This window comes from Camelus ferus, chromosome 27, assembly GCF_009834535.1.
Source record: "Camelus ferus isolate YT-003-E chromosome 27, BCGSAC_Cfer_1.0, whole genome shotgun sequence".
Lineage (NCBI taxonomy): Eukaryota > Metazoa > Chordata > Mammalia > Artiodactyla > Camelidae > Camelus > Camelus ferus.
Genome location: NC_045722.1, coordinates 26,270,498 through 26,295,987, shown reverse-complemented (window position 1 = coordinate 26,295,987; position 25,490 = coordinate 26,270,498). Strand labels below are relative to the sequence as shown.

Genomic DNA, 25,490 nt, shown 5'->3' with positions numbered 1-25,490 from the left:
GGGTGGTGGCCTTGCAGATGGGAACACACATTCCTGGTGCCGGTTGCTGGTAACAGGAATGCTACAGGCCTTTTTCTCAAAGAATGTTGGTTGCTTATTTTGATCTGTCTGGTGGGTCCCTGAAGGATGGGCTCAAGGATCTGCCTTTGTTTCCACTGACTCAGAGGTGTCTTCCTAGGGTGTATTTGTTGAAAACAGTTCAAGGCAAATGAATTCACCACAGTCACAAGGGCAATGGATACAGCTGGGGCAAGCAACAGACAGACTGAGAGGCTAAAGAGGAGAGGCTGAGGAAGGAGACACTTGGGGAAAGAAGGGCTGAAAGTCTCCTACATATTCCAGACAATCTAGAAGGCCCTGTGCATGGCCAGGACTGGACACAAGCTGAGAAAAGACCCAAGAAGACCCTACGTTCTCATCTCCAGATCATCTTCAGGCTCTGCACAAGCAGGGAGTGAAACCTACGACAAAGCTGTATGACAACGTTGGCTGAGCTTAAAAGAGCACTCCCACGTACGCACAGAGCCTACCTGCAAAGACGAAGAGAGTTTTCATCTTGTTTTTTTACTCCAGGTGATCAGTGAGTCTGTATCAAATCACTAGCTGGCCACTCAGCTAATGAGAGTGGCCACACATGACAAAGAATACAGACTTAAAAAAATGGTTGAGAAAACTCACTAAACAAACAACAATATCACAAAAGGAAAAAAAAAAAAAACAACAAACCCTACGGATGGAGAAGGATCTAATTTCCTGAGTTACCACATTAGAATAATGAAAATATCCAGCTTTCAACAAAAAAATTAAGAGGCATACAAAGAAACAAAAATAGATATGCCACTCACGGGTGAAAAAAGGTAATTAACAGAAACTGTCTCTGGAAAAGCAAAGACACTGATTTACTAGCAAACATTTTAAATCAACTGCTTTAAAATCAAGGAGATAAAGGAAAACATATACAAGGAAACTAAGGAAATTTAGAAAACGATGTTTCAAGAAATAGAGAATATCAATAAAGAGATAGAAGTTGTAAAAGAACCAGATGGAAATTCTGCAGGTGAAAAAAAAAGCAATAAATGAAATGGAAAATTCACTAGAAGGTTTTAACAGCAGATCTGAGAAGGTAGAGAATCAGCAGACTTGAAGATAAAAGTCCAATGAAATTAGCCAGTTTGAGGACAGAGAGAAAAAAGAATGAATAAAAATGAACAAAGCCCAAGAGACCTCTGGGACACCATCAAAAGTACCAAAACACATATAATGGGAGTCCCAAAAGAAGTGAAAAAGGAGAAAGGAGCAGAAAGAATATTTGAAGACATAATAGTCAAAACTTTCTCCATTCTAACAAGAAATATTAATCTAACATCAAAATTCAACAAACTCCAAGTAGGATAAACTTAGAGATCCACACTGTGACACATTAAAATCAACTGTTGAAAGCCATAGATGGTGGCTGTTTGTAAAGCTCAGTGGTAGAGTGCATGCTTAGCAGGCACAAGGTCCTGGGTTCAATCCCCAGTACCTCTTCTTAAAAAAAAGAAAAGCCAAAGATGAAGGGGGGAATTTTGAAAACAGCTAGACAGAAGCAACTCATCATGCACGAGAGATCCTAAATAAGATTAACAGCTGATTTCCATCACAGGCCATGGAAGCCAGAGGCAGTGAAGTGACATATTCAAAGTGCTGGAAGGAAAAAAATCTAAAACAAGAATCCTATTTCCAGCAAAAAGTATCCTTCAAAAATGAAGGATAAATTAAGATATTCCAGATAAACAAAAACTGAGGGCATTCACTATTAATAGATCAGCCCTATTATAAACATTAAAGGGAGTCCTTTAAGGGGAGATAAAAGAGCCCTAGACAGTAACTGAAAGACACATGAAGAAATGAAGGGCACCAGTCGCGGTCAAGACATGAGTGACTGTAACAGCCAGTATTATTTTTATTTCTGGTTCATAAACCTTTCTTATCTTTATATGGTTTAAAAGACAAATGCATAAAATGCTGATTTTGTTACTGGACAAATGATGTATAAAGATGTGATCTGTGATGACAGCAACATGAGAGGGGACAAGAACTACAGGGGCAACGTTTTTAGGATACACCATTGAAACTATGCTGGTCTTCATGCAAACTAGCTTGTCACTAATTTAGATGTTAACTTAAATCCCCAGAGTAACCATGAAGAAAATAACTAAAAATACATATACAGTAAGAGAAACGAGATGAGAGTTGAAATGGTGCATGAGAAAAAAATAATCAATTAAATGCAAAAGAAGGCAATAAGGGAAGAACTGAGGAACCAGAAAAGCAATAGACATATAGAAAGCACATAGACTTAGTCACCTCTTTAGAGACCCTGTCCCCAAATACAGCCACATTCTGAGCTACTGGGTGTTAGGATTTCAACATATAAATTTGGAGAGACACAGTTCAGCCCATAACACCACCCCTTAACAGATTAATTTTAAACATTACCAAAAAAAGAAGAAATGAAAGAAAGCAAACAGAAAAAAGGCAAAGTACTTCCTTGTCAGTAATTATATTAAATATGAATGGAACAAACACTCCAATTAAAAGGTAGAGACTGGCAGAATCAATAAAGAAATATAAACTATATACTGTCCACAAGGGATTCATTTTAGTTCCAAAAATACAAATAAGTTGAAAGTGAATGGATGGAAAAAGGCATTCCACTCAAACACAACCAACAGAGAGCTAAAAACAAAATTTGCTATAAGAAACAAAGAAGGACACTCTATAATGAGAGACTCAGTCTATTAAGAATATATAGAAATTAGTCCATCAACAGATGACTGGATAAAGAAGCTGTGGTATATTTATACAATGGAATACTATTCAGCCATAAAAAAGAATAAAATAGTGCCATTTGCAGCAACATGGATGACCTGGAGTTCATCATTCTAAGGGAAGTAAGCCAGAAAGAGAAAGAAAAATACCATATGATATCACTTATATGTGGAATCTAAAAAAAAGAAAAAAGGCACTAATGAACTCATCTACAAAACAGAAACAGACTCACAGACATAGTAAACAACCTTTTGGTTACTGGGGGGAGGGGGTAGGAAGGGATAAATTTGAGAGTTTGAGATTTGCAAATATTAACTACTACATATGAAAACAGATTAAAATTTTTCTTCTGTATAGCACAGGGAACTATATTCAGTAGCTTGTAGTAACCTTTAATGAAAAACAATATGAAAACGAATATATGTAGGTATATGCATGACTGAAATATTATGCTGTACACCAAAAATGGATGCATTGTAACTGACAATACTTCAATAAAACAGAATATATAGAAATTATAAATATATATGAACCTCATACAGAACCTTAAAAAATGTATGAGGCAAAAACTGACAAAATTCAGGAAGAAATAAGACAGTTCTACAATAATACTTGGAGACTTCAATATTACACTTTTGATCATGGTTAGAAAAGCTGGACAGAATAATGACAAGGAAATAGAAGATTTAAACTACACTTGTAACCCAACTAGACCTACCAGATGTATGCAGAGAACTCCATGCAACAACAGCAGAATATACACTCTTTTCAAGGGCACATGAAACACTGCCCCAGATAGACCATCCGTTCAGCAAAGTCTCAATACATTTAAAAACACTGAAATCATACAAAGCATCTCCTCTGACCACAAGGGAATGAAACTAAAAATCAATAACGGAGGGTGGGGGGCGGGTATAGCTCAATGGCAGAGCACATGCTTAGCATGCATAAGGTCCTGAGTTCAATCCCCAGTACCTTCATTTAAAAAATAAATATATAAAGCTAATTACCCCCTAACAAAATTAAAAAAAAAAATTTTAATAACAGAAGAAAAATGGAAAATTCCACAAATACGTGGAAGCTAAACAACGCACTGCTGAATAGCAAAAGGCGTCAAAGAATAAATCACAAGCAAAATGAGAAAGGACCTTTGAGACGAAGGAAAACAGAAACACGGCACACGAGAACCTCCGAGACGCAGCAAAGCGGTGCTTGGGGGGAAGCTCAGAGCTGCAAACACCTGCCTTAGGAGGGAAGCAAGCTTTCAAGTCAGTAACCTAATTTTACATATTAAGGAACTAGAAAAAGAAGAATAAACTGAACCCACGGCTAACTGGAGGAAGGAAACACTGAAGACTGGACAAGTGAAACAGCGAACAGGAAAACACCAGCCCCCCTCACAGACAGGTCACAGGGCACGCTGGCCCGGGACTTCAGCGCCCCCAGGGCGCAGCCCCGGGCCAGGCTTCCACGCCACAGAGGCCACAGGCTTCCGTCCCTGCATCGCTTCTCCCAGAATTCTGAATGCTGCAGACAATGGACGATTTGAGCAGGATTTATCTTACGTAGCGTTATTTTGTTTCAACAACCCAGAATCTTTTGAATGGTGACGCCACACCCCTCTTTGGGGGGAGCTGTTAGAATGGGTGGTGTTGAAGCACGTGGGTGAGGAGACGGACCCTTGCTGTGCCGGGTGAGGCCGAGAGGGCTGAGCCCCACCTGCGTGGGGCCCCGTGCTCTGTAACACAAGGGCTTGGATTACATCTTCTGTTGGCCTCCACTCACCGGGCAGTGGGGATTTCTTTGTTCAAACTCAGAGACTCAGCGATTTTCTACCTAGATCTGCCAATCAGTGTCATCCCTTCTCAGTTTCCCTGACTGTCGTCTGACCATCAATCTCCTCCTTCCACTTCACATTTCAGAATTCTCTCCTTTCTACTAGAGCAACTCATTTTGTGACAGTCTGTCATTCCCGCTAAGTGGCCAGACACAGATTTGGGAACTGTATGGAGTTTCGCTAATCAGGAAGGATTTCAGGCTTTTCTCACTATCTGTCCAATTACTGAGCTCAAGGCTGCCAGTTCCCAAGTGCCATCAACTTAGGAAAGGTGCATTATTTTTAGAAAACTGCGATAAAACATGCACTGAAAAGTCCCCTCCTGGGTTGCCTTTATCTCCAGTACACAGTGAGCACCCAGCAAGTGGCGCTGGCTGGTCTGCACCAGGTCTGCAGAGCACAGACTCGGGTACCTGCAGGGAGAAGCTGAGCGCGAGACAGAGGAAGTGACAAGGGGAATTAGGTTCCACTCGCCTAATCACCGGTAGACAGGTGAGAGACACGAATTCTGAAACTTTAGATTTTGTCAGTGAGTAAACTGTACTTCTCCAAGTTTGTAAAGAAATGGGCACCTTGAACGTGCAGGTGGGGCAGCGCTGCGTCGCGGGTTGGGACGGTCTGTGCGGTGCTGTAGCGTCTCACCGATGCCCATGCTAGTTTGCTGGGACTACCAAAGCAGTGTCACAGACTCGGTGGCTAAGACAACAGAAGTGAATTTTCTCACAGATCTGGAGGTCAGATTAAAGTGGGGCTGGCTCCTCCAGAGGCCTCTCTCCTTGCCTTACAGACGGCTGCCTTCTCCCTGTGTCTTCCCTCACACGGTCTTCCCTCTGTGTCCTGTCTGTGTCCTGAACTCTTCTCAAAGGACGCCAGACGTGGTGGATTAGGGCCCACTTCTAAGACTTCTTTTTAGCTTAATTGCATCTTTAAAGGACCTGTCTCCAAACATGGTCACATTCTGAGGAACTGGGGGTTAGGGCTTTAACGTGTAAATTTTGGGGGGATACCATTTAGCCCATAACAGTATCTAACTCATTTGCCTCTGACCTGCAGCAGCCCCCCACCGCTTTTCTGACTTGACAAATGACGTCATACAGACCGAAACAGACAATGAGGAAACCTACCTGAATTAGTTAAATTTGGATTGTTGAAAAGTGACTTTAAAAGGGGGGAGGGTGAAGACTTTTGAACTTGTGAGACATTATGGTCCATTTCACATGCCTTTTCATGAGATCTTTTGAAAAGCTCTTTTGTGGCTGCCTTGCAGGGACACCGAGACATTTTGGCTCCTTTGGGGGCAACATTAACACCCACTCAGAGACACCTCAGAGCCTTTAAAAAGAAGGCAAATGTATTCCAAGTAATCTTTCCATCCCTGTACGGTACAAAGTGAAAAAGCAGTCAGAGGTGCTGGGTTCCAAGACCGTTCAAGGCGGGAAGGATGTAAACTGATAACCTGGGGGGGAAACGTGTCATTAAAGGGAGATGGGCCGGGGTCCCTGCATCTTTTTGTAGTACAGCACGTTGTGGGGGGGGTGGTCCGCCCAGCTCTCACGGAGACCCTGACCCAGCCTGGCTGACAAGGACTGAACGGGATTCCTCTGGGCCAGGTGCTGTGAAAAAGCTCTTTTCACTTAACATTCCCAACAACCCTGGAAGTCGGGCACTACTTTTACACCCATCTCACAAACGAAGAGAAGTTACAAGGCGTCTCCCATGTTGCACAGTTAGTGGCGCAGTTAGGACCCCCGCCCAAGGGGAAGGGTTCCTGAGCCCGCGCACAAGTTGGCGTTGAGTCAAGAACTTGCAAGTTAATTAACAAGCTCTGTGGCCCTCACAAGGGACACTCGGAGTGTTTTAAATTGTCTTGGCTTCTGTGTTCAGAATGAATAATTCAGTGACTCCCCAAGAGCCAAGAGTCAGCCAAGTGCCGTGGCAACATTCCCGGCGGAGGTGAGGGGCCGGAGGGAGGCTGGCCGGCAGGGTAGGACGTGAGTGATGGCTGGGACCCCAGGTAGCCGGGGCTGGAAAAGACAGGCTAGCACCACCTGACAGAGAAACAATGAAAAGGAACCAGCTGGTCCACTAAACGCCAGGGAAGCAGGTGCTATCTGAGAAGAGCTCTGGGCTGCGTGTCAGATCTTGGCAAATGTGCAAAAGGGCATGTCCTCCTGGCCAGTGGGAGCCGGGGACCACACAGGATGAAATCAGGGCTTGTGTTTTCCAGCATGTAAGTAAACAGATAGTTTGGGCCATGGAAACAGAAGAATTTTCAGAGAAGAAACCCGGCAGTGAGACAAGGAGGCAAGCTGTCCCAGGGCCCGAGGCTCTGTTGATGTGATTGTGTCTCTAGGTCTGTGTGGCTTTTTGACAGAGTCGCATGTCTCTGTTCAGTCCCCTACAGGACAGAGCCAAACACACACCCAGCCTCCCTACCGGAGGGCACACCACGCACCTCGAGTGGCTGAGACAAAGGAGGGGTCTGGTGAGTGGGGGACACAAGGGAAACACAGGCCTCTGCAATGAGAGGGGTGAACGCTTGTCAGGAGAGTTCATGCCCCAGTGTTCAGAAGGCCAGGGGGTTTAAGATGAAGGACAGTGAGGGAAACTGGATCTGACCAGCTTGATCCTTGACAGCCACGGACCAGCTTTTATAAACAGATGACAGTGAAGTCCTGAGCACCACGGGCTCTCAGCATGTCACAGAGGAACAGTGGAACCTGTGACTCCAGCACATCCCAGGAGGAAAGGAGAGATGTGGCCAGTCTGGGGGGTCAAGACAGGTTTGATCCTTGAGCAAGAATTTCCCGGAGCCCCAAAGCAAAAGTGACCAGCCCTGGATGCAGGGAGTCGGTCCTTGCCCACCTTGTAGTTCTGTTCTTCCAAGAGATCATCACACGCTTTTTATATTTCTTCTGTCTGACTCCAATTTTCATATTTTTGCACATTTTTGTCCCTGTGTCTAGAACCAACACCCTTGCAACTCTACTCCTCACCCCAACAGCCGTGCCTCCTTAAGACTCGGCTCAGACAGCCCCCCATCATCCCCTCTGTTAACCCACCCTGTCCCCACCCACCAGCCCAGGAAGGCAGGTCATACACCCGCCTGCATCTCCTTGACATCAGGTTCCACGGATGGGGTGGGATGCACCCTCTAAAGTTCTTTCAAATAACTGTAAATTGAGGAAGGGATGGAGCAGGTGGGGAGAAAAAGATGGTTAAGTGCAGGGCTGAGGAGGGGAGGACAGAAGGCAGTCAGCCTGGCTGACAGGTCAGCTCCCAAGATCCCTGCTTAGTTATTTAAATTAACACACAGGGAAATCAGCCCAAACAGATCTTTTGTCTTGCCTCCCTCTCCCCCGTGTAATGGTTTAATAATACACTTTCGGTGGAAAGATTAAGGCTCACCCCCTCACCACCACCCCCGGCCCATCCACGCTTACGCCGCACACAATGATCCGCATCTAGCGCTGACAGCCCCAGGGACATCCTTCCAGAAGCACAATCGTGCACCCGGAAAACAGGCAGGGGAGGGAGGAGGAGCATGTCCTCCAGAAGGAGGTACCGTTTTCCGTTATCCGAGTTGGGGAGCAGAGCAGAGCTGCGGGGCGAGGGGCCTGACGGAGCGCCCTGTTGCAGGTGAGCCCAGGGGCGGTGAGGCCGGCAGCGCCCACCGCTCAGGGCTTGGCTGCTGCCGCTTGGCACCCAGGGAAAGGGTTGAGCCGAACAGGAAACATCTACTTTGACTGAGTTTTGTGTGTGCTCGGTATCTTCATTCAGCAGTCTCAGAGCCGCACTGTCTCCACGTCGTTAAAATGGAATTCAGCCTTCCTCTGACCCTTCTGAGAAACCCTGGTGCCCTTCAGGTGTCCCCATGCGGTCCTCCTCCAGCCACTACCTCGGGAGCATCACTGCTTCTGCAAGACGGATCCAGGAGTCCTTTCTGCCACCTCTCACGCATCTCTCCGTTTCAGTTCCCCCAGGAGGTCCCGGAGGTTCTCCCTCCACCTTGACTCTGTCCATTTCTCCTCATTTCCATCTCTCCGCCGCCAGCAGGGCTGCCCTCATCTACTGCCTGGATGTGGCAGTCACCCCCGAGCAGCACCGTGATTCCACCAGGAAGCCTCATTCCCCCACGCCATTTTTCCCACAAAGCAGCAGACACCTAAGCTTAAACCATGACAGAGCCCCTCGCACTAGGATGCACCTCACTCCCTGCATCAGCCTTTCCTTCAGTCCTCAATTGCTGGCTCAGGACACCCAGCCAGGGCCGTCTTGTCCTTCTGGCCACAATTACCAAGTGCCTTAGAGGAGCCTTTCCTGGGCCCATGCCCAACTAAGAGCCCCCCGCCCCTACTCTTGTCTCCCACAGTCTTCCTCTTCTCTGGGTTTTAAAGCTAATAGAAAATAACATTTCCTATGTTTATATTTAATGGTGTGTGTTTATTGACCTTACTAATATTGCCTGGAGCATTGTGAGAAAAAAATTAGATTCAATTGGAAATAAAAGATAAGTTCAAAAATAAAAATTAGATTAACAATGTTTATTATTTTCTTATTGGATGTCTTTAAAAATATTTACAGTCTATTTGATTATTAATCCATTTAAAATTGCTTTTTAAAAAAATCGCCCATTAAAAGACCGTAGGGCATGGTAGCATTTTGGAGACCGCGGTCTGCATCCCTCCACGAAGATCAACAATTAAACTGCCGCCCGTGAAGAGGCCAGCTCTGGGGGCCACCTTCCACCTCCCGGAGAGGAAGAGCCGGTGAGTCAGCAGGGTCCCCAGCCTTTCTGAGGGGACCCGCGCTATGTGAAAGTCCTGTTTCACTTACACCCCACCCAGACTGGCAAAGCTGGATTACAGACACGGCTGGGGACACGGAGGAAAAGCAGGGGCACTAGTGGCAGCCGCACAGCGGGAGTGACAGTGCCTCAAAGGGACCTGCTCTGCAGGCATAACCAGCACATGTTGCCACAGAGGAAAGCAAAGGCCAGCACAGCCACCGCCGAGCCCCTGCAGATTCCCCAGCTTCCACCCCGTGGGTATCTCACTGCCACCAGCTGCTGGAGTCTTTCCCTGGTCCCTCCCCTGGGCCCCTGCCAGAGCCTGGGCACCACATCAGCAGCCAGCCCAGGCCTCTGCGGCTGCATGACTTCCAGCCCAGACACCTACAGCTGATGCCCCTACCATGCACGCACTGCAGGCCACCCGCACCGGCGGGGCCCCTGCACGTTGCTGTCTTCCACCACAGTGCGCACACCCACGGAAGGCTGCAGCCTCAGGGTAGCACGCCGAGAGCCAAGGTCCCCACCACTGCTAGTGGGCCCGGATCAGGCCCTGTCTTCTGTCATTGATCTGCCCACTGCACTCACCTGCAGCCAGCCCCAGCATGCCCCCAGCCTGACCCAACATCTGTCTCCACCGCTGCCTGCCCATGGCATGATCCAGCAACCGCACATGCACACAGCCAGCCAGGGCTGCCAGTGAGCCCGCAGCTGACCCAGCCCCTGCTGCCTGTCCTGGCCCACACCACTACATGTGTGTCTGCCACTGGCCCCTGCAGCACACTGCTACCACTGGCTCTGGCCACCACCGCCATCGGAAGTCCTTACCTAACAATAATTATTTAGTGTAAAAGTACACGGATTGAATTCTCTAATCAAAAGATATAGAGTGGGTTAAAGGATTAAAAAACAAGACCCAATTATATGCAGCCGACAAGAGACTCATGTTAACTTCCCTTAAAGTTAAGTGGCTCAAAGTGAAGGTATGGAAAATGCAAATGGAAACCAAAGGAAAGCAAAGGTAACTACTTACATCAGACAAAACAGACTTTAAGCCAAAACTGTAAGAAGAGACAAACAAGGTCATTATATGATGAATACAGGTCAATTCATCAAGATAATATAACAGTCTTAAATATATATGCCCCCAACATCAAAACACCTAAATATATTAAGCAAATACTGACAGATCTGAAGGAGGAAATAGATGACAGTACAGTGATAGCAGGGAAATTCAAGCCGCACTTTCAATAAGTACGCACACAGCATCCAGACTGGAAATAAGGAGAGCTGGACAAGCAGCAAGCATACTTTAGACCAATGGACCTAACACGCATGCAGAGCATCCCACCCAAGAGCAGCAGAGCACACATTCCTCTCAGGTGCACATGGAACGCGCTCCAGGATATGACAGGACACAAAAAGTCTTAGCAAGTGTAAGATGACTGAAATCATACCAAATGTCTTTTCTAACCACAATGGTACGAAACTAGAAATCAACAATAGGAAGAAAACTGAAAAATTCACAAATATATAGAAATTAAATAACACGCTCTTGAACAACCAATGGGCCAGAGAAGAAATGAAAAGGGAGAACAAACAATATCCTGAAGCAAATGAAAATGGAAATACAACATACAGAAACCTGAGGAATGCTGTGAAAGCAATGCGAGGAAGGAAGTTCATAGACAAATGCCTAGAATGGGGGGAAAAATCTCAAAATAAGCACTCAACTTCACATCTCAAGGAATGAGAAGAAGGACAAACTAAACCCAAAGTGAGCAGAAGAATGAAATAATAGATCAGAGCAGAACTTTTAAAAAGAGAGACCAGAAAAAAATAAAGATTAACCAAACTAAGAGCTGGGGTTTTTTAGCGATAAACAAAACTGACAAACCTTTAGCTCGACTAAGAAAAAAAGAAGACACAAATAAATAAAATCAGAAATAAAAGAGGAAGTGTTACAACTAATACCACAAAATACAAAGGATCATAAAAGACTACCATGGACAACTATATGCCAACAAGCTGAATGACCTGGAGGAGATGGAGAAATCCCCAGAAACACACAAGCTACCAAGGCTGGATCAGGAACAGAATATATGATCAGATGAAAAATGAGAAAGGAGATTGAATCAGTAATCAAAAACCTCCCAACAGAGAAAAGCCTAGGATCAGAGGGTTTCACTCATGATTTCTACCAAGTGTTAAGAGAAGAATTAACATCAATCCTTCTCAAAACACTGAATTCTTCAAAAACACTGAAGAAGGAGAACACTCCCAAATCCATTTTACAAGGCCAGCATCACCCTGGTACCAAAGCCAGACAAGGACACTGCAAGGAAACTACAGACCAGTATCCTGGATTAATTTAGATGCAAAAATTCATGACAAAATGTTAGTAAGCCAAATTCAACAGCATATTAAAAAGATCATACACCACAATCAAGTGGGTTTATTCCAGAGATGCAAGGGTGAGTCAACATACACAAGTCAATAAATAAGATACACCACATAAACAGAATAAAAGCTAAAAATCATATGATCATCTCAGAAGATACAGAAAAAGTATTCATCCTTTCATGATAAAAATATTCAATAATTTGGGTATAATAGGAATACACCTCAATGTAAGAAAGGCAATATATGACAAGACCACAGCTAATGTCACACTCAGTGGTGAAAGTCTGAACGCTTTTCCTCTGTCAGGAACGAAAAGTGCTCACTCTTACCACTCCCATGTGACATAGTTACTGAGTGTCCTAGTCAGAGCAATCCGACAAGAAAAAGAAATAAAAGGCACTCACATCAGAAAGAACTAAAACTGTCTTTGTTTTCAAATGATACAATCTTATATATAGAAAATCCTAAAAACTCCATCAAAAACCTTTTAGAACTAATCAAAGAATCCAGTGAAGTTCCAGGATACAAAATCAACAGACAGAAATCAGTTCTATTTCTATACACTGATTCAAAACAATCTGAAAAAGAAATAAAGCAAACAATGCCATTTACGATAGCACTGAAAACAATAAAATACTTAGGAATAAATGTAACCAAGGAGGTGAATGATCTGTTCACCAGAAACTACATGGTTTTGATGAAAGAAATTGAAAAAGACACAAATGGAAAAAAAAAAAATCTCATGTTCATGAATTGGAAGAATCAATATTGGTAAAATGTCCATATTAACCAAAGTCATTTACAGACTCAATGCAATCTGTACCAAAATCCCAAAAGGCATTTTTCACAGAGACAGAAAAACAATCCTACAATTTGTATGGAACCGCAAAAGCGAAAGCAATCCTGAGGAAGATGAGCAGAGCTGGAGGCGCCACACATCCAGATTTCAACTATACTACAAAGCTATAGTGCTGAAAGCAGTATGCTTAATATTGACTTAGAAACAGAAACACAGACCAAATGGAATGGAATCAAGAGTCCAGAAGTGAACCCTTGGACATCCAGTTAATTAATATTTGACAAAGGAACCTAGGACACTTGTAGGGAAAAGAATTGTCTCTTCAATACTTAGTGTTGGGAAAACTGCATAACCACATGCATAAGAATGAAATCAGACCCCACACACAAGAATGAACCTGAAATAGGTCAAACACTTAAACATAAAACCTGATACCATGAAACTGCTGGAAGAAAACATGAGGGAAAAGTTCCCTGACACCAGTCATGGCAACAAATTTTTCGGATATAGCAAGAAAAGCAAAAATTCATAAGTGGGACAACACAAACTGAAAAGCTCTCGCAGATCAGAAGAAACACTCATCAAAGTGAAAAGGCAAGTTACGGAATGGGAGAAACTATTTGCAAATCATATACTTCACAAAGGGTTGTTTTCCAAAACATATAAAGAGCTCATACAACTTAATAAGGAAAAAAACTGAACAATTCAATCTTAAAAATGGGCAGGAGGAAATGATAAGACATTCTCCCAAAGAAGACATGCAGATGGCCAACAGGTACATGAAGATTCTCAGCATCGCCTAGTCAACAGGGAAAGGCAAATGCAAACCCAAAATGAGAGGATGATCTGTCAGAATGGCTATCCTCAAAAAGACAACAGCAAACAAGTGTTGGCAAGGATGTGGAGAAAAGGGGACACTTGTACACTGCTAGTGAGAATCTAAGTTTGGTGCAGCCATTACAGAAGAGAGTATGGAAGTTCCTCAAAAAATTAAAAGTAGAACTACTGTATGACCCAGCCATTTCACTTGTGACTAGATACCCAAAGGAAATGAAAATGCTAACTTGAAAAGCTATCTGAACTCTCATGTTCATTGCTGTGTTTTTCTCACAATAGACAAGATATAAAAACAACCTAAGTGTCTTTCTCCGCATGACTGGATAAAGAGGATGTGATATACACACATACATACTTGCAATGGAATATTATTTGGTCATGAGAAATAAGACAATTCTGCCATCTGCCACAAAATGGACGAACCTTGAAGGCATTGTGCTAAATGAAATGTCAGACTGAGAAAGACAAATACCGTATAAGACTGCTTACATGTGGAATCTAAAACAGCCACACTTACAGAAACAGAGAATAGATGGGTTGTTACCAGGGGCTGGGGAGATGTCAGTATAAAGTTACAAAACATCTAGCTAAAAAATAAGTAAGTTCTAGGTACGTCATGTGGAAGAATGGTGATTATAGTTACAAAACTGCATTACATACCTAGAAGTTGCTAAGAAGATAGATCTAAATTGTTCTCACCACAAAAACAGACTTGGTAATTATGGGATGTGATGGAGGTACACCTTCATCTTATGCAGCATTATATGTCAATTATCTCAGTAAAACTAGAAAATAAATATATTAAAAAACAAATGTATCATAAATGCTTTAACTTTCTTCAAGACTATTTTAAAAATTTGTTTGAAGCCCGAGGATTCCTAGAGTCCTCTGACCCTTCGTCCCTTCCTCTGATGCGTTACAGGAAAAGCTGGCTGCTGCTGGTCCGCGTGCTGTGTGTGCAACTATGATCAGGGCCAGTGGAAAAAATACGATCCCTAAGAGACGTTTCTGCCCGCTCTTAGCTTCTGCTGGATGTCCAACTGAACTTTCTGTGATGATATGAATGTCCTGTATCTGTGCTGTCCGGTACTGAAGCCACTGTTCACACTAGCTACTGACCACTTAAAATGTGGCTAGTACGAGAACCTGAATTTTGAATTTTATTTAACATTAAGTTTACATTAAGACACAACGGCTACTGTATCAGGCAGCACAGATTATAGGAAAAACAAAACTCAAAACTCATGATCCAGCTGGGAAATAACCTTAAGCATCTGAGGACTCAGCCCCTTCTTTCTTATTCCCAAGTATCAGAAACATGCACGGTTATTTCCAGGGTAGATACAGAAATCCTCGCGGCATTAGCCACATGATGGAGAGACAGTGACCCCTCTGAACTGCGTGAGACCCAGGGTGCTTGGCTGACCTTTCTGGTTCATCTCAGACTCAAGGCGTGGGCAGAGTATGCATGAAATGAGGCCACCATTAGCTCACTAGAGGGACCCCTCGTGTCCCCCCCCCGGCAGAGAGACGGCAGGACCTTTTCGGAAGCTCTGACACTGAGTCAGCATCCTGATGTCCCAATGGCTTTGGGGGTCGGTGCCGGCCAGCTGCGGGCTGGTGAGGGTGTGGGGCTGAGGACAGCATTCCTGGCTCTGAGAAACTTCGGGTCGGTTGCAGACATGCCAACTGCATCCAACCGGAACACTCCCCAGAAACACAGCACTTTGCTTTCCCTCAGCGTGTTTCTCGGTGAAACCGGCGCTTTCTCAGGGCTGGTGTAAGCGCCCCTGAGCGCGGGCCTCGCGCCCTCAAAGTAAGCGGACGAGCGCCACCTGCTGGAGGTCATTCTCACCGGTGTTGGCTGAACAGAGCGCGCAGCTTACCGTGCATGTTTCTTAGATATTTCATTAAAGTAGGTACAGGGAGTTGAGTTGGGCATTTGGACTTTACTGATAGACTAATTCCTGTGTATCCATCTTCACCTGCTTCATCTGCCTCCTCTATGAACAGGGATAATGATGGTACCGAATTCTTAGGGTGTTACAAAGATGACTTTATCTGTCTCAGGTATCTGGCACATAGTGAAGGCTATCTATAGACCTTTCTGAAAAGCAATTAGCAGCCCGGGTCTTGAGGTCCTTCCCATTCGACATCACCCAGGGCCTGGGTCTCACCTTTGTGCGGTGGGGGAATGGGACCTGGGACCAAGATCCTGGCCAGCACCTGCCTAAGACTTTCCACCCAATGCCTCCACCTACCGCCTCCAAGGAGAGGTCCCAAGAGCCTCCTCAGCACCTTGGGGGAAATGTGGCCCTGAGCTTGCAGGGGGCTTCTTTCCAAGAAAGTCCCTGCCTGGAGAGGGAGGCCCAAGGCACCAGCGCAGGGGAGCACCGTGCAGCAGCCCGGCTCCTGTCTCACTAGGACTGAGTGACCGACAGCCTCGGGGGGGTCAGGCCCTATGGAGACAGAAATGTGCTGGAGATGACCCACTTGCAAAGGCTGAAGTGGTCCAGACTAACCGCCCAAAAGTCTCCACTGACTGGAGTGAGCGGACCCAAGATAATTCCAGTTGTGTTTTGAAACTGAATAAGCAAGAAACCTGTATTACAAAGTCCTCATTTGTTTGTATCCCCCAAGTACAACGTGTTAGCCAGGCAGCAGCCTGAATCTGCATGACACTGGCAGAAACCTAAACACTGAGCGCGTCTGTGGAAGAGAATTTTTCTAGATCCCCCTTTCAAATCTATCAAGCTAAGGTCTGAGCGGTGAGATGGCCTAGGTTAAGGAAGGTGTTTGGTTCCATCGCCAACGTTCAGTAAATTCCTCCTGAGGGCCAGCCCAGGAGCCAGGCACCGAGAGCCCACCGACTGCATGAAATTACACAGGATCATGTATGATGGAGACATGGTCCCATTGTCAGATGCTCAGAGTGCACCCGGGCTGTCAAATGCAGGTGGCAAATGCTCCAGACCAGGTGACTCGGGAGCTCACCCAGGGGCTGGCAGGTGACAGAGAGGAGGCTTCAGGGAGCCAGTATGGAGCTGTCCGGGTGTCCAGTGCCCGAGAAAACTGAGGGAGGGAGTGGGCGCACACCCGATGGGGAGACGAGGTGAGGGCGGCGGTGCAAAGCCAGGTCCCCCAGCCCCACATTTAGGAACAAAGGTCATTCTCAGTCAAGCAAGCACACAAATTGTTCTGGGAGATTCGTTTCCCAAAGGGAGAGAAACTGACGTGACTGGAAATCTTGGGATGAGTGAGTGTTACACATGGGTTTTTCTACTGCTGGTCACGTCTTATGTAGCAAAACGGACTGAGACTTCTTTTCAGTTTCACAGGAGAAGTGTCAATGAGGCAGTGCCAGAGGCCTCCCTGCTCCTGCTGTTGGAGGGAGAGGAACTGGATGGTTTTTCTAGAGAGTGACCTGGAAATATGTATTGAAAGGCTTATCCCCTGGCCAATCCCTGGACTTTAGCCAATGGGTAGAATTATGTGCTTGCATGACAGTATCATTTATCACAGAGGAAAACATGGAAAGGATATGTTTTTTAGAGACTATGTCATGACAGGATCCTGAACTGATGGAATGCGACAAATCACCAAACTTGAGAACAATTTTTGATGACAAGGGTAAAGGTTTTCAATATATTTTAAATTGTAAAGGTAATTACAAAGCAGGTTTCAGAGAATGAGACCACTTAAAAACTACAGGAGAGTCATGTGTGGACACATAGATATACACACATGTATGCATGTGTTCCTACACCCGGACACATGTTCATGGTACACATCAAACCTCACAGTGACTGTCCTTGGTCTGGATGTCATAACTGTATTCCACACTTGGTGATTTTCCATGCTTGTGAATTTTTAGATTATATATTGAGTCTTGTCATTAAAATAATGTCATCTTAAAAACGTCAGGATTTGGCCAATGTATCTGTTGGTGTCATGAAAGACCTTTTTAAGGAGATACTAGTGTTGTATGGATGGATGTGGATGCTTGTATGTGTATACACACATACACATACCAGGGCTTAGTTAAAAACTTCTAGTTATATGTGTATAATTTCCTTTAAGTATATTACCCACAAATCAAAACTATGTAGCATGAATATATTTCCTTCAAGTAAATTACTTACCCTGCACAATTGGGGCCAGCCAATTACCATGCAAAAATGTGACTGTCCTGCCTCCCAGTGGCCATTCAAGGAATAGCTCTATATATGATCATATTTTCGCACTGACCATCTCAGACTCTGCCGTGTATACTGCATTGAAAGAAACAGCCCCAAACAAACGACATTCTGGAAAAGGCACGGCTACAGAAACATACAAAGATGGTGGTTTCCAGGGGTCTGGGGGGAGGGAGGGAGGGAGCGGTGAATAGATGGAGCACAAGGGATTTTTAGGGCAATGAAGTTATTCTGTATGATACAATAGTCGTGGCTTCTTGTCATCATGCATTTGTCAAAGCCCACAGAATGCACAACAGCAAGAATGAACCCTAATGTAAACTATGGACTTCGGTTGATAAGAACGTGTCCATGTTGGTTCATCAATTGTACCAAACATGCCACACGGATGAGGGATGCTGAGGGTAGGGGAGTATGTATGTGTGGGAGAGGGCTCTGTGCGAACTGTATTTTCTGCTCAGTTCTGTTGTGAACATGAAACTGCTCTAAAAGAATAAAATTTATTTAAAAAAATTAAAAGAAACAGCCAACAGTAGTCTTAAGAGACCAAAGTAAAATGACCAAGGACTCATGAGCACTAAATGATAGTACCTAGACTTGAACTTAAGTCAGCCTAACTCTAAATCCAAGCTTTTTTCTCTTCATATTGCCCTAATTCAAAGCAGCATTTGCCACTGATGCTGAAAATTCATAAAGACATGCCTTCTTAAAATAAAAACAGCACAGGGGAACACACAGTGTGCGTGCGCTGTCCAGTGCTCTTTTACCAAGTGCAGCGTGTCCCTCTCCCCACGGAGGCACAGTGGCCGGCACTCCACGGCCCTAAGGCGGTCCTCCTGGGAGTCTGCACCTTCAGAGGGTGTGGAGGACACGGAGGTGAGAGGTGATTACGTCTCCCAGCTCACTTGTTATAAAGAAAATGTGTCGACTGCTCGGGCTCCTGGGGGAGTGGAATCAGGACTCGCTGTCATTCAGTGATGATGGGAAGTTCCACCCAGAAAAAGGAAAAAATTAGCATGGCTGGCCAGAAGGACAGCCATTCAGTTGCTGCATGGACTGAAGGCAAGCTCTGGGTTCTGTGCCTCCTCCCTCTTCATCTGGGGCACGGACAGCCCAGGGACTGTACTGCTGAGGGTCCCCTGGGGGATGCTGGCCACCAGCCTGACATCGGAAGCACAACTCTGGGGACAGTTCTGTAAAATGTGTCATTTTGTTTGCTACAAGGATCATCCCGGAAGAAACTGCTCAGTACTTTGTAAGTGTCCACTCCTTGAGGGTCCAAAAGGACATGCCTGTTGCTCGCCTTGGGCTTTCCTTGAGCAGCTGGTGACTTTTACCTGTAGATCCTGTAAACAGATCACGCACTGGGGGTAGAAAGTTCTTAAGAACTGAAATTGCAGATTACCTCCAGGCAAGCGCTTAAGGCTTTTTAGAAGACATTTCGGGAGCTCGTGGCATCAACAGCTTATGCTTCCTTGGCTTCTCCGCAATCACCTATTTAAAGAATTCCATCTTTCTGAATTGTGTGCAGCTCTGCATACTACTTTACATGATTTCTGGAGCATGGTGGGGATTTTACATAAATGAAGCCTTCCCGTGTATAATAATCACTACAGTTACTTTTTAGAAGCTGGTAACAGTACTGTTTCAAACATTTCTAGACATTTGTCTCAGGTTAAAAGTGCATCATGTGAACCCTAGTTTGTCCTTCACTTTCATGCTTTTTTTTTTTAATTAGGTCCAAGTTTGAACAAAAATTTTAAAATATAGTTTTAGTTGAAAAATGTGCAGAAGTTTTATATTTCTTCCAATGTTTGGTAGCGTAAGCAGTGCGATAATAGAAATCCTTGTGCACAGAGCTTAGTCCGTATTTCCTAAAGACGGACACGACATGGGAATCACTGGGTCAGAGGATAACAATGGTTTTATATGACTCGTCAGGAGTGACTCAAGCACTAAGCAGAAAGGCTCAGTGACAGGAAGGGGCTCAGATGGGCTGTGCGATCAGTCCTGTCACCAGTAAACTGTTGCCATTTCACTGTATCTGCTAAATCCGTGGATTAAAATGCTGTCAAATTATAGCCAGAGCTCCAGCACATTAAAATTCCTAACACTTCCAAGTGGAACTACTCCCACCTTCCCAGTGTTGCATACGACTGAAAAAGAAAACCGGTTATCAGTTTTGCGGCTCATTCACAGCGGGCTCCCTCTGCACAAACAAGGATAAGTGACTGCTGACTAGTTGCTCTGGTTCTCACCATCTTCCTTCTGGGCGTGACACTTTAACAAGAGTAAGAAAAAGGCCAATATATGCCTAATAATGCTGTATCTCTCCAATTTTCAAATGTGATGGATTAAACAAGGAAATAGCTCACACCTGAACTCAAATTCCTGCTGCCCCCTCGCCCCCCAGCTGTGTGACCTTGGGCTGATCACCAAACATCTCTGAGCCTCAATCTGTTTGTTGGTTAATAGGAATGGTGTTCCCTAGCCGGCTGGGCTGTCTGAGGACTGAAAGGCTCTCTGTGTTTGTGAAGTTGCTTGGTACACAGACACTCAGTAAGGGTCCCTCCACTGCCTCTCCCTCTTCTAGACCAGGGGCTTATCTCACCACCGTGTCCAAGCCATCCCATTGTCTTAGGCAATGGACCTAACTGATCTCTCACTGTTAGAAACTAGATGTGAATCAAGAACAATAATCTATGGGGACTGGGGGTATTTCTATTCTATGAACAGAACGCAGGTGTGCACAGTAGGCTCACATGGTACCCACCCTGCATGGACCACCCCCAGCATCCACTAAGCCCTGGAACCCATCTCCACACCTGCTCTCTGCTCACAGGGCTAACCAAAGTGCTCTTAGTTTCACTGCCCAGCCTTCCTTTTCCCTAGAATGAGGACTAATTTTCAACCCTTGAGATAGTTCTCAGCTTCTCACATATTCTCTGAATGGAGAAGGCACTGTCCCGGGCACTGACGTGATGTTCACAACTCCTGTCTCCATCTGTGGGTGGAACATGTTCAAGATCAATGTAGGGAACAGGGAGAAGTGAGGCCTGGAACAGAATGCCAAGGTGTGTGCACAGCATCACCGATCAGAATCCTTACTGGGTTGTTTTAAGAAAAACCAAGTCCTGTTATCAAACAGGTTTGGGACATGATGTGTCAAAGCATTCCTCAGAATAAATGTTAGGACACACAGCTTCTAAAGACGACTGTATCAAAATTATTTTCCACTATGCCTACTTCTTTTAAATATAAGTTTATTGTGAAGAACTGTATCTAAGAGAAATTCTAATAACAGATACATAAATGCACATGCCTTTTTTTTTCTTAACTTGGCTTTAGTGCTTCTTTTTTTTTTTTTTAACTTAAAAAAACATTTTCTGAAGTCTGCTAAGGCCCACCATGGAAACTGAAAAACTATAATGGAATCTTTCTCACTGGCCAATTTATTGATTTACTCAGATGCAATAAATAATTCAGAATTTTAAGAAAAATGACTAATGGATCATTCAAAATGAGAAACTAAAATTTAACCTCAGCATTTTAAGTGTTATCAAGCCATAGAAGAAAATGGGCTTTTAAAACTTCCAAAGGGTTGTACAATTACAACAAAAACGGAGATCTCCTTAGATGTTTTTAAAAATAAAATTTCTATAAAATAAATTTTCCCTAATTTATATTATCTGGGTCACTATTCCAAAGATGCTCTTGATTTTGAACAAATAAACAAGTATAGATCAATACCATGGACATACAGCAGACCAAGGAAGTAATCTACATGGACATCAGTACGGGCAGGTCAAAAGGTACAGAATACCCAAAACACACACACATACACACGACAGAATCCTCAAGCCCTCTGTGGGGACTGCAGGGCCCTTGGGGTGGGAGGGTCGGCCCTGCCCTGCCCTGCCCCGCCCATCATCGGAGCCCCCGCCCACCCCTGCTCCACTCCGCCCATTCCCCTGGAATCCAGCCCATCCCTGCAGGGCTGCCGGCCCCGCCCTGCCCCGCCCACCGCCTCTCCGCCGGGAGCCCTCTCTGCCCAGGCCAGCCCAGCCCAGCCCAGGCCAGCCCAGCCCAGCCCAGCCCAGCCCAGCCCAGCTCCGCCGCAGCCCCGCACCGGGCCGGCTCACCGCTCACCGCATGGTGTAGAGCAGCGTGCCGTCGTCCTCCAGCCGCAGCAGCTTGTTGGGCGTGGTCATGTTGTGGGCGATGGACTTCTTCCCGTTGTGGAAGAACGTGTCTGGGGTCCAGATTTTGCTGGCAAGAAGGTTGTTGAGAGGGAGGCGCTGCATGGGCCCTTTAAACCGAAGCCTTTCATCTTTCCAGCTTTGTCGGAAAAACACATCTATGGTATATTCCTAGTGCAAAGGAAGGCAACAGGGTGCGACTTAGCAGAGGCGGCCCCGGGCGAGTCCTTCGGGAGTTAGAATGTCTGGGTGGGGCCGCGCCCTCGGACCTACCATTTCCGTGTCGGACACTGGGCCGAAGCTGGTCACGTAGATGTCCGTTCTCACCTGGGTGATTCGTTCTGAAACACAGACACAGGTTCCTCGCCAGGGCGCCCAGCTCACCATGGACCGCTCGGCCCAGGGTATTTACATGCTTTGTCTAGTGACCAATTTCACTCTTGGCAGCCAGAGGGCTTCTGTGATGTGTCTGGTACACTTAGAGGGCTTGACGAACACCAAATGAAACCCAGCTGCTCCAAAACTATCACAGGACGCAAACGGCCCGTCATACAGACAAAAGGGCCCGGGTCCCAGGCACTTCCGCTCCGGGGGGTGCAGTGTGAGTAGAGGGGTGACTCTTGCCGGAGACTTGGTGCTTTCCACACACGTGAGCGTCAGTGTCCTCCTGGGTGAACCCAGAACACCCCCAACCTCACAATGCACAACCCTCTCCCACAAACAGCAGCTTTTACAAAGTTAGACAATCAGGAGGAGGGGGACAGACTCCTCCCAGGACTTCCCATCCCAGCTGCAGCCTGGGATTGATCTCCGGAGACAGGGTGTATGAGAGGGTCCACAGTGTAGCCTTGAATAACAATGGCTTGAGGAGGAGGACCCACTCCCCCTTATATGGCATTCTGAATTGTTCGAAATTTTTATCATGGGAGATGTTCAATTAAAATTACTGAAAATATCCAGAGCAATGAAAGTAGCTAATAATACTGGGGGGACATGTGTGTTCCCAGGGTCCCACCAGGCCCTGTAACCCGCTATGGTTATGAGCACACTACAGCACCCCACTCTCCAACAAATAGCCCCAAACTGCTAGATTGTGTCATCACTGAGTCACAGCTCCCACGGCTTTCTCCCCCAGCACCTGGTTGTGGGGTAATCATATATGTGCATGGTGTGTATTTGCACGTGTACAAGTGTTTGATGCTGTGTTTTCAGTGCCTGTCTCCCCACTGAGATGCTGGCCCCAGAAGGCGCCTGCTTGACTCTGTGGTGTCCTCAGGGTCCCGCCCAGGGGGACTCGAATTTGAGTGGCAGAATGACAGCAGGAACTGACAGCAGCTCACTGGATCTCTAGTTGCTTTGACCCTGTAGGTGTGTCCACAGGGCCAGGAGCTGCCAGACATAGAAGCCTTGACTCCACGGGTGGAGTTAAACGGTGTCAAGGAGCCTACGAGGACCTCCCTTGCCCAAAAGGCAGAGAACGTCAAACCGTGCTTTAAATAACTGCCCCTGTTAAAAGTACAAACAATGGAGAAAGACCAAACGTTTTCCTCTGAGACTGCATTTGTTAGAGGGTCTCTACCTTACCTAACGGAGCAGGTTTCAAACGCATCACATCTAAACCAGCTAGAGCCATCACAAGGGCATCACACAGGCCTGGAAACAGCACATAATTCTCAGCACAAAATTAAGCCAACGGTACCCCGAAAGCATATCTTACCATCCATTTAATCAACTTCCACAGGGTCAAAGCAAATACTGTAATTACGGACCTCGTGAAAAAGTAAACACATAACAAGCATATAATGATGTAAAGAACTATTGCACTGAGTAGTGGATTCTGAGAAGGACTTGCATACATATGAGGGTATGGAGTGGACTATAAATTATTTCTCAGCTTCAGCCAACACCTCAGAAGCGGTTCCTCCCTAAGTGAGCCAGAAATGAATATCATAATGCGTTATCTCGGGAGAAAAGGGAGTCTGCAGACAGACCACTTCCCCTGGCTTCCTGCACCTGGAAAATGATAACACTTAGGAGCCTTGGCAACACCATCAATTCTAACTCCTGGCGGGGGAGCTGTTTGAGGAATTGTTTGAATCAACAGCAAATGTGAGCTTGAGACTAAGTTTAAGCGAAACTTTTGGGCCTCGAGGGCCTTTGTCGAGGAGCACACACGGACCTCCGAGCCCAGGCCGCAGTCTGTTGTCATAGCCGTCCAAGAGCCCGTCCAGGATCCTGGTAAATATCGTGATGTTGTCATTGGTCTCATCTTTTACGGAACTGGTTGGCATTTGTGAAAAGCTTGGGAACAGAGAAACAAAAGAAAGAGTTCAAACTTATGTTACTTACTACTTACAAATTCTTCTCAAGGTATGGAAGCCAAGGAATAACAACCCAGGGTATTATTTTGCATGCATAAGCCTTATTCTCAAAAATCTGGAATAGCCTTAATTCTTGAATAGCCAGCTAGAGAGTGCTGGTCACCCATCCATCAACCTTACGTGATGCTCAAAATCCATCCCTCCCTGATTCTGAGGAGCTGTTTGTGTCAACAGTGTAGCCACTGCACATGGACTAGCAGAGCCTAACCCACTCACGAGGGATTTCAGATGTCTGGTTTAAACCCAGAAAACCTGAGTCTTTGGGTTATGGGGTGTCGAGGGGATATTTAAAAACTTTATACAAGTTGAAAGGTGAGATTGGTGTGCCCAAATTTCACTGCATTCTTAATCGGAAGCATTTGTGCTGCGAGCATTATGGCAGGCCTAGAGCAGGTGGCAAAGGAATGACTGAGTCCATGAAGTCCCTCTGGGCTTCGGCCCCATCAGCTCAGCTAGTTGCCTGCACGCTCCGCTCCAGCAAAGCCCACGACATGGGGAGCAGGGATTGCAAAGCCCAGTTTTTAACCCCTGAGTTGACATGATGTCGCCTCTGGGAGCACAGGGCTCTGTGTGACCCAACATGTCACCGTGCAATTAAAACCCTGAGAAGACTGGGCTGAACCTTCCAGGAAGACACAAGAAGAACAGTCTTGTTTGTACAATTCTGTGACGTTATCCGGGCCTCAAAAGTTTATGTCGATGAAGCAGCTAAGAAATGAGAAATGGCTCTGAACGGATTTGGGCAAACTGAGGAAGTTATCTGAAGGGAAGGAAAGTCGCAAGTCTAGAAGACGGTCACACGCCTGAACAACATGGATTCTGCCTCCGTGGAAAAAGCGGGGGACCATCGCTGCTTTTTTTCAGATGTGCAAGTAACAAGATGTATGTTATTGTCAAGAACCTGACCTACCCATGTGGCTTGGCTTCCAGGGAAACTCACTCAGCTGAAAGCCAGCTGTGGTCCCAAGAAGTCAGCACCTTTGGTACTTAGCAGAAGAACAGAGGACTCCGGGGACAGCCCTGAAGGGCCTGGCTCTGCTTCTGCGCCTTCTCTTCCATGAAGCGGCTGGAAGGAGAGCCAAGCCCCCACCATGGGCAGATGGACCCGAGGGAGGAGTCAGTGTGCACCTGCCCCACCCAGTTCTTGAAAATCGGTCATTTCCATTTGCGAGCATCTGAACAGATCAATTCTCTACTGGCCTAAAGGGATTCCCTTTTGAATGAGAGTATCAGGTTCT

At 45.7% G+C, this 25,490-nt stretch overlaps 1 protein-coding gene across 5 annotated transcripts in view; it reads right to left on the bottom strand.

Moving 5' to 3' along the window:
* Positions 1–25,490, bottom strand: part of GABRA5 (gamma-aminobutyric acid type A receptor subunit alpha5) — a 79,474-nt gene that overhangs the window by 40,095 nt on the left and 13,889 nt on the right. For 4 of the 5 annotated variants that reach the window (XM_032468976.1, XM_032468978.1, XM_032468977.1 and 1 more), the window contains exons 4-6: positions 24,051–24,172; positions 22,145–22,212; positions 21,822–22,042 (exon numbers count right to left, since the gene is read on the bottom strand). In XM_032468976.1, coding sequence (XP_032324867.1) covers positions 21,822–22,042; positions 22,145–22,212; positions 24,051–24,172 — 411 coding nt within the window. The remainder of the gene's footprint in view (positions 1–21,821; positions 22,043–22,144; positions 22,213–24,050; positions 24,173–25,490) is intronic. The other variant, XM_032468980.1, reaches the window with a different exon arrangement.